The sequence below is a fragment of the Poecile atricapillus genome, chromosome 1, assembly GCF_030490865.1.
Source record: "Poecile atricapillus isolate bPoeAtr1 chromosome 1, bPoeAtr1.hap1, whole genome shotgun sequence".
Taxonomy (NCBI): Eukaryota; Metazoa; Chordata; class Aves; order Passeriformes; family Paridae; genus Poecile; species Poecile atricapillus.
In genome coordinates, this window is record NC_081249.1 from 165,284,342 (window position 1) to 165,303,298 (window position 18,957).

The 18,957-nt window shown below is 38.7% G+C and overlaps 1 protein-coding gene across 3 annotated transcripts in view; it reads right to left on the reverse strand.

The window, feature by feature from the left end:
- Positions 1-946: 946 nt before the first annotated feature.
- TC2N (tandem C2 domains, nuclear) overlaps positions 947-18,957 on the reverse strand; it is a 32,396-nt gene continuing 14,385 nt past the window's right edge. For 2 of the 3 annotated variants that reach the window (XM_058862609.1, XM_058862601.1), the window contains exons 3-12: positions 18,575-18,808; positions 15,037-15,201; positions 13,193-13,284; positions 12,509-12,584; positions 11,172-11,272; positions 10,352-10,468; positions 9,308-9,499; positions 7,296-7,410; positions 6,623-6,822; positions 947-4,340 (exon numbers count right to left, since the gene is read on the reverse strand). In XM_058862609.1, the coding sequence (XP_058718592.1) occupies positions 4,230-4,340; positions 6,623-6,822; positions 7,296-7,410; positions 9,308-9,499; positions 10,352-10,468; positions 11,172-11,272; positions 12,509-12,584; positions 13,193-13,284; positions 15,037-15,201; positions 18,575-18,808 (1,403 nt within the window). In that variant the 3' untranslated portion in view covers positions 947-4,229. The remainder of the gene's footprint in view (positions 4,341-6,622; positions 6,823-7,295; positions 7,411-9,307; positions 9,500-10,351; positions 10,469-11,171; positions 11,273-12,508; positions 12,585-13,192; positions 13,285-15,036; positions 15,202-18,574; positions 18,809-18,957) is intronic. The other variant, XM_058862614.1, reaches the window with a different exon arrangement.

Below are 18,957 nucleotides of genomic sequence, written 5' to 3' on the forward strand. Positions count from 1 at the left end.
GTAGAGCATCAGACAGAAGTCAAGCCCTAGGATGAAAGCCTTCTGCCTGTAGCTAGTTCCATAAATAGGAAATTATACATTTATAATGCTGGTCTTAATACTGGGTAAAGAAGTATTACTAGAAGTAGTAATAGTAGTAATACATTTCTAGTAATGTAGAAGTATTCTACATTACTAGAAATGTAGAAAGTTAATTTCAAAAAGCAGACTTGTTTACAGAGTTATTTATGCTGAGGGAGAAGAGCAGCCTAAAGTCAAACCAAAGGAAGGAAAAAACTACACTCAAATATGAGGGAAGAATAAGCACCAGGATTTACTTTTAAGACTCTGAAATCTATGGGAAGAACTGCATTACATTAAGATATGCAGATCCACTTTCATGAAATTCAGTTTCTACAGAAACATCAGTGTGAAGAGATTTTCATCTATTTTAAAAACAGATTAAAAAAAAGGGGTGTGTGTAACCTTTTGTTAGATAAATCATACCATCACTAAACCAGCTTTGCAGAATGGTTGCTTCTGCTGAACACAGTAGGAGTCTGCTATGGACTGAGAGACAACAGCCTGTTCCTCAGTGCAAGCTAGAGAAAAGAATGTACATGTGCTGGAGCAGTGGTTGTAAAACATGGTGCTGATTTTAGTGATGGCTTTTTCCATGCACCAAGCATGAGATCATGTACAGGGCTGTATTTACATGGTGATGTAATTTTGCAGCAGAAGCTGGAAAAACAAGGAAGGTATATCTTGTCCAGGGTGATATATGTCAAGCTTTCCACAACTAGGTAGCCATGTCATATATATGTTGGCAGGATGAAAATAAGATGTGGGACAACCTGCCCCAAACTTCTAGACAAGCTTATGTTTTGGCTGCAAAATCAACTCATAACTCAAAAGGGAACTGTCATCAGGCAAAACAATTTTTGAGTCAAACAGCATATGTACTTAATTGAATGCTTACAAAATCACCTTTTATTTTATACAGATGTTCTGCCAACAAAAGGAAAAACAGAGATGCCTAATGGATTTAACAACATTGCTCTATTTAGGTTGTGATCACATAAGATCAGTTGCTCAAATACAATTATTTTCCAAGTAATATTGTATGACAATGTGGTTTACAAACTGTTACACCCATTCATCTTCTGTGGTAGAATCTCACATTTTTTTCCTTAAAAAGAATGCCATGGTGTGTCACTGAGATATAAAAACTTGAAAAATAAATTTGTTGACCTTATTTACATACGGAATAGTAATAAATAAATAAAACAGGATTGTTTGATTAACCAGCTAAATTATATACACACATTTTGGAAAATCTGATCAAGTTTAGTCTATGGCTGTTTTCTAACTATGCAGGCACAGATCTCTGTATGAATAACATTTAATATAAGATCATAATTGTTCTTTCAGTTCATCCACATCCATTTGGGAGCTGACCAAAATAAAACTGGTGCAGCTCTGAATCTCAGCTGCTTTCATCAGAATTGTTTTAGGTTGGGAAACCGGGTGAGTCACTAACTAGAAGCAAGAGCAAATCCAACTATAAACCATGTGTGCCTTTTATCTACAAATAATGTGAACTGACAATATAGCATTAACAGTATTTTCAGTGACGGTAAACTTGGATGTAACAATCAAAATAGTGGCTGAGGATGCTTTAAAGGAACAACATACAGCTGTGACCATTAGAAGAGTGTCCCAGGACACCTCTTTTTCCTTCTTCTTGCATGTCAGCTGTTAACTCATTGAATTCTTACATGAATGCATACAAATGCAGAACATGTCAAAGCCTGGGAATGGGCACAGGATGAAGCAGTGCCTCAGAGTGCTGCAGTACCTGTGTGCATCTTGCATGGAGAAGCCTTATGGATCTCCTCTGTGTGTCAGCAGTTAACGCCCCTACAGACAGCACTACATGAAACAGTGCGTGTTAGCTGGCATTTTCTCAGAGAAAAAGTAGGAACTTCACTTCACTTTGAGAGACTGCTAAACATTAGTATAAACAATTGGGAAAAAAAGAGGAATATTCGCTGTTCATAGCTTTTATTATAAACATATAGATTAAATATTAACATAGCAAAAAAACAAACAAACAAAAAAGAGACTAGTTAGGCCTTTAGAAGGGTAAGTGTCCTAAAACAGCCCCAGAAATCCATTTTATATAGCATCCACTGAGTTGGCAAACTCTCTAGAACCACTGCTGTGGTAATTGAAGTCTACAAAACACTGGGATATTCCCTGTCCTCTTTTAAACAGAACAACCTTCTGCATCAGGAAACAGTTAGTTTGCACTTTTGTTTATTGCCACAATGAATAAAATGTTCAGCCACAATGAATAAAAAAGATCCATGTATTCAAATAAAGATACTCCAAAAATATCAGTTCACCCCACTTCCTTTTTTCATTTTACCCAGCAGGCCAGGCTCCTCCCGACTCTTTTAACTGCCTGAAAATTATCAGTGTCAGTCAAGATCTTCTGGGCCTACTGGGAGCTTTGCAAAGAGTAAGAGCTAGAACCAATGTTTGCTCACCAAGTAACATGCAAAATCTTTTTTCAGTTTTTTTTATAATGACTGGTCAAAAATGACTGGACAGAAAATGTATGAGTCTGAAAATCTTTCTGTTTTCAAAATATTAAATTCCAGCAACAACAATCTGAATGGTTGAAGTTTTGAAAATTTCAGTTATCAACTGATGAAAAGAAACAATTCTCAGCGATTCCATTTTTTCCTGATACTCAAAGATAAAAAACTCGAAATAAAGGTGCTCCGAGCTGTACGCTTGAAGAGGATGTGCTTTCCTCTTTCACCGTTTTCTTTGCTCCCCATGTTCCTTTGCCTTCCAGCAGTGAGTGCTCTCAGTCCCACTCTAGTTCCTTCAAGTTATGAAGAAAGGTAGATTTATTCAGCATCTATACAAGCATACATATTTCTACAGTCCAGACAGCCAACAGTATTTATGTGGAGCTAATGAAATATGTATTTTTTAATCAGGTAGTTGAAGTAGTGCAAAGAGGTCTGTTCTTTTAGATTTATACATTATCAATTATATACTTGGTATTTTCCCCCCTTAAAAATAACTGTGAATGAACACCTGAAAATATGGGAACTAACAGAAAATACAGTCTTAGGATTTTGTTGGAAAAATACAATTTGCAATAAAAAATATGGTAATTTCTTCTTACTAGAAACAAGTAATAAAAATATACTTCCACACATAATTTTTTAGCATCCTAGACATGTAACAAATACTTCTGCAGTAGCAGCCCATCCTTTAAACAAAGTCCGAATCCCTTATAGTGCTGCACTTTAATTAATATCAAAAAGCACGTAAGTCAGTAAATCTTTGCATACTCCTTTATACATATTAGCCTGTGTTTTGGCAATGTAAGCGAATGCTAGGGCATGTTGACTATTTAGGAAGTAGTTTACATATAAGTATTCTCTACAAGAAAGCAATCTTAAAAATACTGGCTCTGATCCTAGGCAGGGTCATTGCCTCTTTGTACTATTCCATTGATTCCAGCCAGAATTTACCCAAACAGAGCAAGTCTGTAGGGCCCCCCTTGTAAAGATCACAAAGTCAGAGGAACCTTTATCTTTCCATCTCTCTGTTTTAAGGACAGGGTAGGGACAAGCTCAAACTACAACCTTCTGAACAACCCTTCATCCAGAATGGAGATTTGAAAATCCTGTGGGTACTGCCTTATTCTGTACTTCCCTTTATGCCTTCTCCTGTGATGCCACAGCTTCCCCACTTGCTCAGGCACATGTTATTCTGATCAAATGGTGTCAACAACCCCAAAGGCTCACAGGTACCCAGAATCAAGCCTCTGACACTACCCATACCCTGGACTTTGGAGTTGGCCAAAGACAGCACTGCAGATGAGCCTGATGTAGTGGCTAATGAAACAGAATTGATTCAAGCTGCTTCTCTCCAAAATTTAATTTCTATGCTTTTATGAAGTCCAAAAGGGACAAACATCTTTTTTTCAAGATGAATTTTGTGAAATCAAATGAGCAGTTTTTCCAGTTCCTAAGTCTTCTTTCTGATAGTATTTAGCCAGTATTTCTCTTGGTGAAACTGAATTTTCTGTTTCCACAGAGGCATGATGCAGTGGAGAACTTCTGAAGAACTTGCATAGACAATATCTTTCCTTTTATTTATACTATTTTAGACAGCATATGAATTTGTGTAGAAAAATCAGTTCTGAATTTCATCTCCAGTCTTCAAGATGGACCAATGCTGTACCATTTAACAACAACTTTTTCAGGGTTTGCAATGGTATCTTTCCACTGCTCTACTGCTTCACTGTTGCTGCTATCAGAACTTAACCAGATCTGCATTTGGGGGAAAAAAAAAAAAAAAAAGTTTACATGATATAACGAAACCCAGCATTTACTAGTTCCAAATAAATACCATGGAAGTGTAGAAGAAGATACAATGTCTAGATGTGACCAAAGCACAAATAAGAGTTCTGCTAGTCCTAACATTTTGGCTTTCAGTTGGGAACACAGAGAGTCTGTGTTTAAATTTAGCTTCTAAAATAGTTTAGAGAACCCACTGCATAATAATGTTTCAGTACTTAATAAGTTGTTTTAAGCGAAGCATTCCTTGCTGTATTCAAATGCACATGCTGGGGTCAGGGGCTCTGCAGGCCAGTGGCCGCTCTGTGTGTTCGGACGCGGTTGGCTCCGAGCCGTGCAGCATCCGGCACGAGCTGTCCAGCATTTTCATGAGCATTTAAAATTGCACACTCCCACAGCCAGGGCCAAACCTGCATTCCACAGAGGTTACTAGCATGCCCATACCACACATAGTCACGTAGTAAGAGTCCGTTTCTTCTCAGTATTCAGTTAGTGGATAGTGGCCATTAAATGAGGAAATGAAGTACAAGTAGGAAATTTTCCCCCTTAACATTATCACCAGCCTCCATTGCCAAAGGAATTCTGCTTATGTAAGTAGGTAGCGTTATTTACAGGACTCTATTTCCTCAAGTCTTCCAAGAATGAGTCCTTTTAAGACTTCTCAGAAACCTTGACCATGAAGTACATTTAGCCTATACTGCTGGGGCATGAGTCCTCACGAAGTGAGAATAATGTCTTCCAGAATACCACAGACAGCTGATGTTTCATTCACAGAGATTCAATGTACATCTTGCTCATGATTAAAGACATGCCTGTAAAAGCAGCCTAATCTAAGTATTGTCTGCTTAGAACAGCATCCAATTAAACACCATTCTCTGAAGAACAAAGTTAATAGATCCAGCTATATTCATTTTTTTCCAGATACCCAGCCAATTGCTCAAAGTACATTTTTTCCTGAGCTATATTTTATGTCTTCATGTGTTATGTGGCAATGTCTGCCTTCATGAGCTGAAACAACCTTTTCCAAACAACCTCTGAGGAGCACAAGTTTTCTTCCTCCTAAAAATAACATCCACAATCAAATGCAACTCATCAGATTGAGATTTCCTCATATATTGCTAGATGACTGCAAAATCATACTCAGTTGTTTCTCCCACCAAGGCAGTACAGCTAAGAAGAACTTTTTTTTTTTTGCTTTTCCTATTTCAAATCTAATTTCACCAACATGAAAATTGGAAGATGGGACATGTGCAGCATGAGGCTACAAAAAATGGAGGAATTTCACATAACTCTTGCTGGCACATTGTTTCTGTATCTTATACATGAGCATCTCCTGTAGCTGCATGTCTTCAGCAGGTACAAAAAGCATCACCAGAATAGGACAGTATAATCCTTTTGTACCTAAGGATAGCACAGTCCTCCATCTGACATGGGACATTACATTTGGGATCTCAAAATCAAATCTACATTATTAATTTATGCATTTATTAAAATTCTGTTACTGCATCTAACTGGGTCAGGAAAAGCACAGAGCATTAAGAGGAGCTATGGCTCACTATACCAAGAAGAAGAGAGACAGGACAGGATGATGGTGAATTAGAACAAGCAGGGGAAGAAGATGGAGAGAATAATGAGACCACACTACTAAGTTTTATGGTGGTTAAATAAATATGATCACACATGCACTTTCAAGGAGGTACTACTGAAGTTGTGTCTGTTAATTAAAAAACAAGCTAAAAATCTTTTGTGTTTGGACACTTACACTATTACTTGATCATACACAGACTATTGTACTGATTTCAGCATTGTTTTACCCAGGAAAGGAGTCTCATTGTAGCTGTTGATATGTCCTTTTACACAGCCCTGTTGTGAGTGCATTGTTATGGTAAGCCAACACCCCCTTGCTGAACAGGACATTGTAGGTTATGGAGCTCCTGTGGGTGCAATGTTTTTGTTTAGAAAGCTAAAGGCAACCAGGAGATCCTGTATCTCTTGGAAGCAATCTGTCACACAGTAATACTCCACACAAAACTGACCTTAGGATTTCTTTTTGAAAGAAAAATCAAGTGTCAACTCCCATTCTCATGCTGGTACACATTTAAGAGCCTAGTACCATTTTTGCTTGGATTACATACAGAAGAGTTTAGTAGAATTTACTATTTTGTGATGTGTCACCTCATTTAAAGTATTTTAAAGTTCATACCAAGAAATTGGATTTGAAGTAAAGGGTATCAGGCTATTTAGCAGAAACCAACCTGTCCTAGGAAGTGCTTTCTTCTCACTGAGCTTTTGCTGTAGAGCTTGATGAGAAAGCTAATTCCTTGTTCTGCTTGGCTGACTGGAAAAAACATCATTTCTCCCCACTTCACTTGGCCATTAGTGGACTTCAGAAGGCGTGTCTTCTTTTTATAAATGATCCCTTCTGTACTAAACATTCCAACTTTGACAAAGAAATCTAGCACAAAAGGGAAGGAAAAAGGCATTGCACATAAAGGGTTACTCACAACACACCCAAAAAGGAGACAACAAGATCCATATGTATGCTTTGAATTGCATCAATTTCTCAAAAGTCTGGCCAAAAGAACTCTACAATAGCTTTCCTGACTAGAATATTGAACAAAATATTTCAGTAATATCGGACTGATTAACACAGTATCCAAACAGCAAGTGCAAACTAATACTTTTGTATGTCAGGATTAATACTGGGATAAAAATCTTCCAAAATACATAAATACATATCTTCAAACCAAACAAAAAGTAATCAAATAGGATATCTGGGGAAACAAGACTTGGCAATGGAAATCTACCCCACAATATGTTAGTCTGAGGTTTGTAAAGAATGTTATGAATTGCCAACCCATTTGAGCAGCAATTTACCTGTTACAAATGCTTTCAGAGAGGAGGCATGAAACAGCTGATGTAACTTACTTGAAGACAATGGCATAGATGAAACAGGAAGGTTTTGTGCTTCAAGAATCTGTAACTGTATCCTCCTGTTTATTGCTTGAAAACAAGTTCCTATTTGAAGTTCTGCACGGCACACCTACAAGCAGAAGAATGTTGCCATAATATTTGGATTAAGTTGCTTATAAACTCAGGAACCACAGGAATTTTGTCATATGTTGGGCTCCCACATTTCTATCTGGGATTTCCTGGACAGAAATATAAGCATGTGTTGTATTCAGAACCTGCAGATGCACAGTAAGTGCATCTTGCACTTGTCATAGCTGCAGTAAATGCGCTCCACTGATGAGCTGCTTATGTGTGGTGTACATATGGCCCTTGTGGGCTGCAGACAGGGATACTGGCCAAATCACCTAGGCCTATCAGTTTTTACCTGGTAAAATTCTGCAGTGGTAAGAACATACAGGAGAAACCAGACTTGCCATTGTAACTTTACCAAATCTGGGTGTGGGAGTGAGAGAACACATAAGGGCACTCACACAAAAACCTTCAGAGTTCCCCTCCCACGCTTCTGCATTTTGCAATATGGAGATATAAGCAGTGTTTTCCATAGATGCAAGGCACTGTCACTTGATGTTATGAGTGCTTAGGGTGACTGCATACTGTGTAGTTTCCTGTGTTATGAAAGTACTTGTGTTTTACATGCCTACACACATACACCTCTGCCGCACACACCAGCTTATGTATCAAGATCTCCAGTCTGATTCTTGGGAGTTTTTTAGAATTTTTGCCAGTGGAAAAGTTGGACTGAGTCATTCTCTTTGCTCTCCTGTCACACTCTAACGTCCTCAGAACACTGTAAAAGCAGCAGGACAAGTGGAGACCCACCTTTCCTGATGGCCTTCATTTAAATGGACTCTGCTAGTCTTTTTTGCCTTCAAGTTCTAATGCACTTCAATGAACCAAAATGCACTAAGCAAGAGAGCATCAGGTTAGATAAAGAAAAGCCAGGCCCCAGTTCATCAAAGAGACCCAAATTATCTTTGTAGCTCAGGCACAAAATTTCTGTGTAACCCTGAGAGGAAACCACTTGACTCTGAGCTTTGGCTTTCTGCTGGCAGACAGGGCAGGGTTTGCTGCCTCACAGGGTACTATCTCAGAGTGTCTGGAGGGCTCTTGGATATAACGCTGACAAAAGCAAACACAGATTGAGAAACGATGAGATGATTCAGAAATTTACACTGAGATGAAAGCTTTCTAAACCAGCTTCCTCTGTGACTTTATCTTACTGCTTTTGAAGCAATATGATTATTCACATTAGAACTAAAAAATGTCAAGTGTAATTTATGTTAGAAATCAAGAGTATCATTCATATTATTCAGAAACACTTAAATAAAATTTGCTTTTGAATTGCTAATTCAAGTTTAATTTGTTGAAAATACAAATGTCTAGACAATCTATAAAAGAAACAAATAAAGTGCGGGTAGGGGGGAAAGGAAAGCCCACTGCAAAAACCACCTGCTTCTTATTACACTAATGGAAATGAACTGTCTGAATTATTACTTCACAGCATGCAATCTGAACATTAAATATATGTCTGTCTCTGCAGTTTCAGGCCACTGAAGATCTTAGCACTTTTCTTCCATAACAAAAGCAGATTCCATTTGCTCTGAGCTCTTGCTGTGAGTCCTAAGGATCTTCTGATGCTTTTTTGGTCAGAAAAGACAATTACCCGATGTCCTTTGCTGAACATTTCCCCAGAACGTCCCTCCCTCAAGCTGTGAGCCATGGTGTGGAAGAGCTTGCTCTAGCTCTTTTCCTGGAAACATCTGCAGTTTATGACCAGAACAGCTATGTGCAGAGTTCAAAAGTCTGCATTTTTTCCCCATCAAAACGCCTTACTCCAAGGAAGTAGGGTAAAAGGAAAAAGAAAAAAACAAACCCCTCTAGTTTTTACTACTGAATTATTTTACTTTCACTTCCAGCAACCCTTTCTAGGTGAGTTAAGAACATACTTTCATGGTATTGGCACTTACAGGTGCTTTGGAAGGAGGAGATATATCCAGCCAATGATTCGACTCCTGTGAGCTCAGCTCCCGCAGTGCCAAGGAACATTCTCCGATAGTTTTTTTCCTGGGAGTCTGTGTCTGGATTTTAAATACCAATCTGACAGCCTGCAGGCTTTGCAGTTTAATAGCAAAAACAAAAGTTTCCATAAATTCAATGTCCTAGAAAGAAAAACAGATGAGTATCATCATCATTTTAAGAGAACTCCACTGAGTCCAAAACCTAGAAACAAAGGCATCCTGGTTCTATAGCCACTGCTCCTGACTGTCCCTTTAGGTTGCCATGGAAAATGTGCTTTTATAGTGCAAAGTCCACACACACTCATCCCTGCATTGTCACACACACTGGCAGGGCCAAAGTTCTGGATTATTTTTCACTACCATAACAAGTTGTGGCCATCTCTTCTGGAGCTTTACAACAGTGCACACACACATCGTCACAACACATTCTCTAACCTTTTGCTACAGTCTCTCCAACTAATTTTATTTTCTTTCACCTTTGGTTCACATTATGGGAGATTTATGTTGCTTTACCTTCCATCCCCTTAATATTCCTTTACTGCCACTATCAGGAATCTTGTCCCATGTGACCAATTTTTACTATTTTCTGTAGAGACAAAGTGTGAATATTGTCTCCTGCCAGATGAGAGGCACTACCTCAGCTACCTTCCCTGGATGAGTGTGCACCTACAGGTATGCCCAGTGTTCCTCTGACCCCCCCGAGGTGCCATGGCCAGCAGCTCATGGTTCAGTCCCCTGTGAGCAAAACTGCCCTGCCAGCTTGAGAGAAAAAGGGCAAGAATACAATTCAAGACAGGATATAGGGGGAGGAAGTGGAATAAAGCTTTTAATAGGATTTTGAGAAGTTGGGGGAAGTAAAATACACCTGGTCACTTACCATAGCAAATATGGCATAGGAGTGGATGTTTGATCGATTTTAAAAATCTATTTACCCGTCACAATTATTTTTTGTGGAGAAAACTATTTCTCAGTATTTTGCATGCCTCTACTTACATTGCAGCCCTCCTTGGCAGAAGATTTGAAATGCACTGGCTTGGGCAGTGTGATAATTCCCTTGACACAGATACGAGGATTTTCCCCACAGCTAGAAGGCCAGCTCAGGTCTTTGCACTGCAACATTGAAAACAGTCATTTTAGACAATGCAAGATGTGCCATTTGATGTAGTTACAAGGTTTCTGTCTACTCAAAGTTCCATTGCCTGAAAATTACTCACAGTTACTGGAAGAATAGAAAACAACCAGCATAACTGTATCACATTTGCTGACAAAAAAGCCTCAAGAAACTACGTGTCCTCAGAGTTCTATTAGGGTTCTGCCCTGAAGGAACTATTTGATTTAAAGTCATAGAATCACAGAAATCACTTAAATGGTGCCTCCACAGCTGCTCCCATTTACCACCTTCAAATTTCCACAGGAAAATGTCCATAGCAGGACCAGCCTATGACCAGCTCAGCTTTCTAATCTGTGCTTAATAGTTCCTCATGTCTCAAGCAGAACATGTGTTAACATATGTTAACATATGTATAGTAACATATGGAGATATATATTATTTCTTCTTATTGACTGCAGCAGAACAGAGATTGCAACAGAAATAAAATTAAAGGAGAGGAAGGTGCTTTGAAGCCTAGTATTACATTTGACTGAACTTTGTTTATATTAACATTTAAAAATATTTTTTTCCTAAAAGTATTCATTGAAGTAACATATGTTACTTCATATGAACATAGTATTCACATGAAGTGAATAGTCATTATTTGAATAAATAATGAATATGAGTGAGTAAATAATGAATAACTTATTTATATTTGCTTACATGTAAAATTGTGATCCAAATCTGTTCTACTGAAGAAAGATAACACAACTTCACATTCAGTCTTCCAAAGTCTCGTTCATCACCTGATAATGTAATAGTATCTATGGAAGAAAGCCAGTTAATATTTTTAGTAGTAATGCAGTATCTTAAAAGTTCACTCCAGAAATAAGGAAATTCATCAGTAGGTGGACTGCTTATCTTCACAAACATCTCTCACAATAAGTGAAATATTTGCAGCTACATTTTAAGGACAAAATATCCACCCAGTCCAATAACCTGGCCTTCTGCATGGCTAAAAGCCTTCACATTTAATGGACTAGAATCATGTAATCATAGAATATCCTGAGTTGGAATGGACCTTTAAGGATCATAGAAGTCCAACTCCTGGCCCTGCACAGGAGACCACACCAAGAATCACATTATGTGCCTGGGTTATCTCTACTGAATTTAATAACTTGTGTTATACTCAAACAACTTTTATAAAGAAAAAATCATGTTTCTGAGAAACCCAGAACACATTTATATCCTATCACTTCCCTTAATCTCTTGCACTGTTAAGTTTATAAATTGGCCCCTTCTTTATCTTTCTCAAATTTCAATTCCAGTCTAGTAAACATAATTTATTATTTAACATTTACTATTATGCACTCTCCAAGTCAGAAAAGCCATGTAATATCCTTTTGAATATCCATATTATATTTTAGTATTTTTAATATCCATTTAATATAATTTAATATATAATTAGCATTTCTCTGTCATGACTGGAACCAGGTCACTGCCTCGGTCTTCTTTTAGAAGGAGACTGGGTCAAACTTTGACTTACAGCAGAGTGACTTTTGTGGGGACTTGATTAGTTTTTGAGGGTTTATTTTGCCGTATCTCCACTTCTTCAGCATTCTTTCATTAAGAAGGCTACTGGGTTTGCATACAATATTTTTGTCTAATGACTAGTGTAATATGGTATTGGATTTCATGCACTTCACATGAAAAATACTGATAGATGAAAAATGACCAGACCTGGGACCTAGTGCTGCATTCTGTCCTAACATGGTGTCTGCAATTTCTTAGTTCAGTTGGGTAGTAAATCCAAGTATGGATTTGTCAAATGCATGAGAACTTCTCAAGGTCTCATTTGCTCAATCTCCAGACAACAGGACAGTGCACATCCAAAACTTTTAATTTTAAATTGCCAAGTCATCTCTAGCTGACCTGCTAGTCAGATTCATCCCAAAAAAAACCCAAACCAAACAAAAACATCAACAGCAGAGTTGAAACAGTTTAATGTTTCATGTGCAAAGAGAATTATTTCATTACAAGGTAAACAAACAAAACATTACCCAGACTCCTGTTACTGCCTTGTGAATCCTTCCTGGAGGAGGTGCTGCTAGGTACACTGGAGACTGAATCATATCTCTGGGGACAGGAAGAAAGGAATCACGTAATTCAGAGCAACAGATGCAAAACCCAGAGATTATAGCATCAGACAAGATACGATGAAAACTAAATACCCATTTTCAAATAATTTACTCATTCCTTACTAGTTGCTTGATCCAGCAGCATACAATTACTATTGTGATGCAACGAGCTAACAGAGGACCTATTTGACCAGCAGAGATTTTTTTTTTGCTCATGAATATATACACAACTTCATTGCTGTGTAAGACATGATTATTATAGAAGAAATAAACAAACAGTGTTTTGTGTCAATGGAAACTTCCAGTGCTCCACTTTTTTACTGATGGGAGAAACCACAAGATGATGAGCCATAACATGCTGTCTATCCTGCCCAATAGCTTGCTCGGGTTTCTCAACAGCCCTGCTGGGCCAGAACAGTGAATGTCAGAGGAGACACCAGGAAAAAACCTCTTTAAGTTGGCTAAGATATTGAAATTTTCCCTCTAGGCCTCCCTGTGTACAGTGCAATGTCCTCCAGTGTTTACTTTGGAAACATAATGTAATGGGAACAGATACACTGAGTCAGCTGAGTTTTCAGTATAACCTTGGTTGCAAGGGGAACTCACCTTCATGAATCGGTGAGGTGGGCTCCTGAGATCAAACATCGAACGACTTACATCAAGGGATCCAGGCAAAGCACTGGGTCTTAAATCACTAACTAAGAAGGCAAAGAGAACAATAAAAATCACATTAGCATCATTTCTAGAAAAAAACCCAACTAAGAATAATTTCACAAACTGCTGGAAATTATCTCCCCAGTCCTATAGATTACAAATGACCAAAATGTTTTACAGACAGTATGATCTGCTGTTTCTAGTAACATTTTCCAGGAACATGGGGATGGGGCAGGGGTAAAGAAATGGTGCCTTTTAAAAAAAATTACATTTTTAATTAAAAAAATGTCTATTTTTATACAGAAAGCTCTCTGTAAAATATAAGAAAAGCAGAAAGATATTAATCATAAAAATATATTGTTTACTGATAATAATTAGAATTTCAGAAAAACATTAATGAATTTACTTTTCAGTTTGTTTGTGTGGAGGTTTTTTTTCTTAGATGAAGAAAGGGGTCTTCACATTAAAGTTCAAGAATTTAATTTTGTACCTTGCAAATAAACACACTCTCTAGTTCTAAACCCACACATATGAAAAATATCAAGCACTCGCTGTGACAAACTAGGCTTTGAGTTTTGTTTTAACAGTCTATAAATGCTCATGAAGTTCTAAGTTATTAAACAGCTGTCAAAAAACTCTGAAGGAAAAAGGCATTTTAGAACTGTACTCTAGACACACTAGAATAACCTTTCTTGTGTTTCAACTTGCTCAGACAAAACTAGTAGAGTGTTCACTTTGCATGAAGAAAAATGGAAAATGACATGGTGAACTGAAGGGAAGATGTTCAAGACAGTTTAATAAAACCCATTTGGCTCCCACCACAGGTGCTTACAAAGCTTGGTAAACCCACACATGTTAAAGGCTGCTAAAATTCTATGTGCACTTTTTCTCTTAAAAAGTACATGGAGCAGTGTTTTTATGTAGTCTCTAAGGTGACTCAGAATTATTTTAGAAGAGGACACAGACTGAGACATTTTCCCCCAGCTGAAAATAAAAATGCTATATCATTATAAATAAAACATCTTTAAAAACATGAACGGTTGCCAGCTTCCAATTTCATGGAGAGCGTGTACCTTTCCTTGAGTGTTTGAGTTTTCTGAATGCATTTGCCTTAGCAATCACAAGAAACAACTAGTCATTTACTCCAGTCTGAACAGCATTCATTATAGGATACATACACCAATGAACAGTGCAGAAGACAATTTTTACCTAGGTAGCCAAACACTTTCATTCTAAACTTTTTACTATCTTGCAGCCCTCCCTCATTCTTACACACACTGAGAAGTGGGGACATTCCTGTATCTTCAAAAGCAAACTACAAAATAAGTCTGCATATAGCATCATGCCCCATTTTGCACCTGTTCTTATCATCAGCTCCTGAATGGTTCTGTTCCTGTCCCCATATATGTACTCCTCAGGCATTCCTCCTACTCAATATACTGCCTGGCTTCCTTTTTCCATCTCCCTCACTCCTCTTACTGGTAGCTGAAATCTCCAGTACTGCATCCTTGTATGGATCAGAGGCAGCTAAGGTATCTCGCTTTGCCAATTTGTCTACCTTTGTGTGATCCATGAAAGCCTTGTTAAGCCCCTAAAAGACAAAAAGTAACAGTGCAGCTGAAAATTAAGCAGAGCTGGCTCTGCAGATTGATTCACCGACCAAAGAGTATCCTTAGCACACCGGCCGGCTTGAGAACTGCTCTAACCAAACAAGTCTTCTGTAGACTAATGACTTTTATTCCTCTTACCTATAAACCCTGAACAAGACAGAGAAGCAAGGGTGTGGTCCTTCTCACCTGATCCATATAATTTCCTACTATCTGATTTTGCTTGGAAGCGCCTGATGAGATCTGGTGAAACCCGATGCTCCAGATAGAAGGGGTTGTACACGTCGTAGCAGGGCCACTGGTACACGCTGTGCAGTTCTGCCTTCCGGCCACCAAACGAGGCTCTGGCTGACTCTGGAGCACAAGTAAACATCAAATGCAAGAGTTCCAGACATAACACATGCTGCCTGGCTTCATAAGGCAGGCAGAGTGCCTTCAGGGCAAAGGACAAAATATTTCAATATTATCTACTTTGGGTAAAGGGAAAAAAAAAAGAAAAAGAAAACACACATTCACATTATGTCAGATTTCCACAGTGTGTGAGCAAACACTGGAATTAAATTGGCCATAAAAAACTATGCATAGTCTCTCTTGGGGTTTTGCAGTAAATGCCTAAGTAGTTAAATACAGAAGGCCCAAAAGACACACAGCAAGACAGAAGTTAACAGCAAAAGTAGTACTCTGTGTACAGAAAACCTCCAAATTATTTAGTTACCTACCCCCAGAATATTCTTACTGACCTAATGGATGCCCAGACCTTCAGAAAGATCTTAAATGAAAAGATAATACAGCTTGTGACCGAAGTCTCCTTATCTACTTTTCATGACAAGTCTGTCCATGGTAAAAATCACTGATCCAAAATTACTTGAATTGTTGGCTGAGGTGTAAGTAGACATATCTGAGACTGCTTGAATCCCAGCCCTTTACTCAGCCCATAATAATTTCAGAAAAAAACATGTATGCCTTGGTCAGCAAAACAGTGAAAAACACTGCTGTAGTGTTCTTTACTGTCTGGACTGATAAGAAGCCATATGTAACAGCATATTAGGGAATGTGACCTGGCTTCTGCCAAACTCTGATATTTGCTACCTTCACTTCACCTCTCTGGACTTCAACCTATCTCTTAAATTTTACCTCACAATAAAGTGCCTTCAGTTCTGCAAGTGTCTTGTACCGTAAGAGGCAGACTACCACTGCCCAAGAGTCCTTTCCTGCATGTGTTGGTACAGTGAAAATCTAAAACACTGAGGTGGAACATGAGTGCTGATTAAGCAAGAGCTCAAGTGCAATGAGCTTGAGCATGACGTAAATCAGGATGAACACTGAAAGTGAGGCCACAAAGAATTGCTACACAGCAGATGATAGAAAATCCAGTGTTCCAGACCAGGAGCACACTTCTTCCTGCTAGCTTACTTCTGAGAGAGCATGAGACACACTGCAGTGAGCACTGAAGAGAAAGGCTGCCAGAACTTAATTGCTTTCAGAAGGTTTGCCAAGAGCTAATACTGAACATGTCCTGTTCTACTAAAGGAAATGGCCAGACATGCACAGAAAATGGTGAGGAACTGAGAGCAGGACTTGGACTTCTACAGATATTTAACAACTGTCTAAGAAAAAAGTACTCTGAATACATTTTTGACTATGCTGGTGCTTTGGCTAATGTGAAAAAAGAATGACAGCACACTTCACTCTATTTAGTAAATCTCCCTAAAACGTAAACACTGCATTTTCAAATACAACTTTTTGTGGCTTAAAGCTGTACTTTAAAAAATTAGCATTTATATTTGGAAAGAGAAATGAAAGCTGCCTACTTGACATAAGAGTCACTTTTCAAATATTTGTTAAAAAAATTAAAATATTTGCTCAAGACACTCAGTTATGAAGAGTCAGGTCATCCTGCCAGAAGATCTAACAGCTTGTTGCCTAAAGGGCCACTCTGTACACCAGGTCCCTCAGAAATTATCAGGAAGCAAAATGCTCAATGTAGACAAGTCACTGACTGTTAAGATTGTGTAAGAACAGCATGAACAAGGAAAACGTTCATCTAAAGGCTGTTAGACACATCTACCTTCTCTCTGGAGAACATCCATGCCTCAGAGTCCTTGATAAATTTCTCTGTACAGTATCTTGAAGATGAGATAAGAGTAAGGAAGGCAGAGCCTAAACCTCGACCCAGTAAGAAAAGAGATTATGAGGAGCATGACCTGCTTTTCCATAGCATTTCCAACTACAGACTTGCAAGAACTAGCCACTGAAATAGCAGGCAACTGGGGAAATCAGGCTCAGAGATGAGGGGGCTCACATGTTCTATCTGCAGCTCCTCAGTTGGCTGTTAATGGCTGCTGACATGCCAAATAAAGCCCACAAGAAGATGGGGCACAGAATGGCCAGTCTGTACTGAACAGCTCTGCTAGGCTGCTTAGCTTGGCTATGGTGCCAGTGGTACATGCAGCAGTGGGTGGGGAAGTCTGGTAATAGCCCTGCAGGAGCAGGAAAGAAACAACAGCAGGGGCCTAGAGAGAAGAAGAGAGAAAGGTGGGAATAAAACCCCACAAACACAAAAAAGTTAGGTAGTACTGCATTAGTTATTATACAACATTATGGTTGACTACTATCAGTTATTAGGCTTTTCACCTTCAGAAAGGAAATAAAGTCATGTGGGACTAAGAACGTACTACCAGCTTATCACCTCCTTGAGGCAAATAAATCCTAGAGAAAACAACTGTTCAGGTATGCCTCTGTGCCAGATTTTTCCCTTACCTAATCTATGCATCTCCTGGAAGGACTAAGAGCCTAACAGTAGCATATGCTCTGTAACTCATGTTAGTGGGACAGGATCCTATTCTAAGGATTATGTCTACTCAAAAAGAATGGGATCATATTATCTTAAAATGACACTATGTCTAAACTGCATGTACCTCATTTTGGCAGTTTGAGTATGGGAGTAACAGAGGATGAAGCACAAGACTGTTGTGAAGCAGAAAAAAAATAGTATCATATGAAACCTCGTACCAGGGGATCTGTGCCCCCTGGCCTCCCAAAAAACAGCAAAAAAAGCAGGAAATAATAGGGACAAAAAGTTCTGCCATATAGTAGCACATGACATCTCATCTACTGGCAAAATTTGAAAAGGAAGATGTGTTAGTATGTTAAAACATACTAGAATATTAACCATGGGAGCCGGAACACCCTCCTCCTTTTACTTGAGTGACATGGATACTGGGGATATATTAGGTCTTTCCTTGTCTCCAATAAATTCAAGAAATTATTTCTAAAGATTCCATTTCCTGTAAGTGTCTTCCATTACTTTTGAGTACGAGCACTGGCATACAATTATCCCATTTAATTTTATTCATACAGTGTCACAGAGATTCATAGTGGGATGACATACTTCCCAAAACCTCTCTGGGTGTCCAGAGAGAACAGAAACAAGCTTCCCAGGCTCCGCAGGGCACTGGTCACAGCAGCAGCCTGACAGAGTTCTAGTGTTTGGACAACACTCTCAGGCACATGCTGTGACTCTTGGGGTGTCCAGTGCAGGGCCAGGACTTGGATTCAATGATCCTTGAGCTTCCCTTCCAACTCAGCATAATCTATGATTCTTTGAAACAAGACCAGGCTCCTAGAAAAGTTCTGCAAACATATGTTTTCAGTAGGAATACTTGACAACGTTCAAGGCGCAGCAGAATTAAAGACAGCTATTTCAGCAATACTGTCTATATCTTACCTTTAGTCCCTCCAGCGTGTGAGATGCTGGGAAGGTTCTTTGGCTGTACATAAGCCAGTTTGAATGGAGGGACCACAAATGGTACCTCCTGACCATCCAGGGGCAGTTTAGAAAGCAAATAATCCTCAGAACAGCCAACTTGACGCTTCACCGACACAGAAGACAATGGAGGCTGCTCTACAATAGTTGGCTTGCTTGCAGCTACCGCTTCAGATTCCTGCACCATGGAAACTGCTAAAAATAAAGAGCAAGACAGACAGTACACATCTGCGTTAATTTTTGAACAATACTATGAACAGATCTCTTTTACTTAATAGTATCTCTGCTTGATACATTACTTAACAGCTGCTAGTATTCAATTTTTCAGCATTCAGGACTAGCAC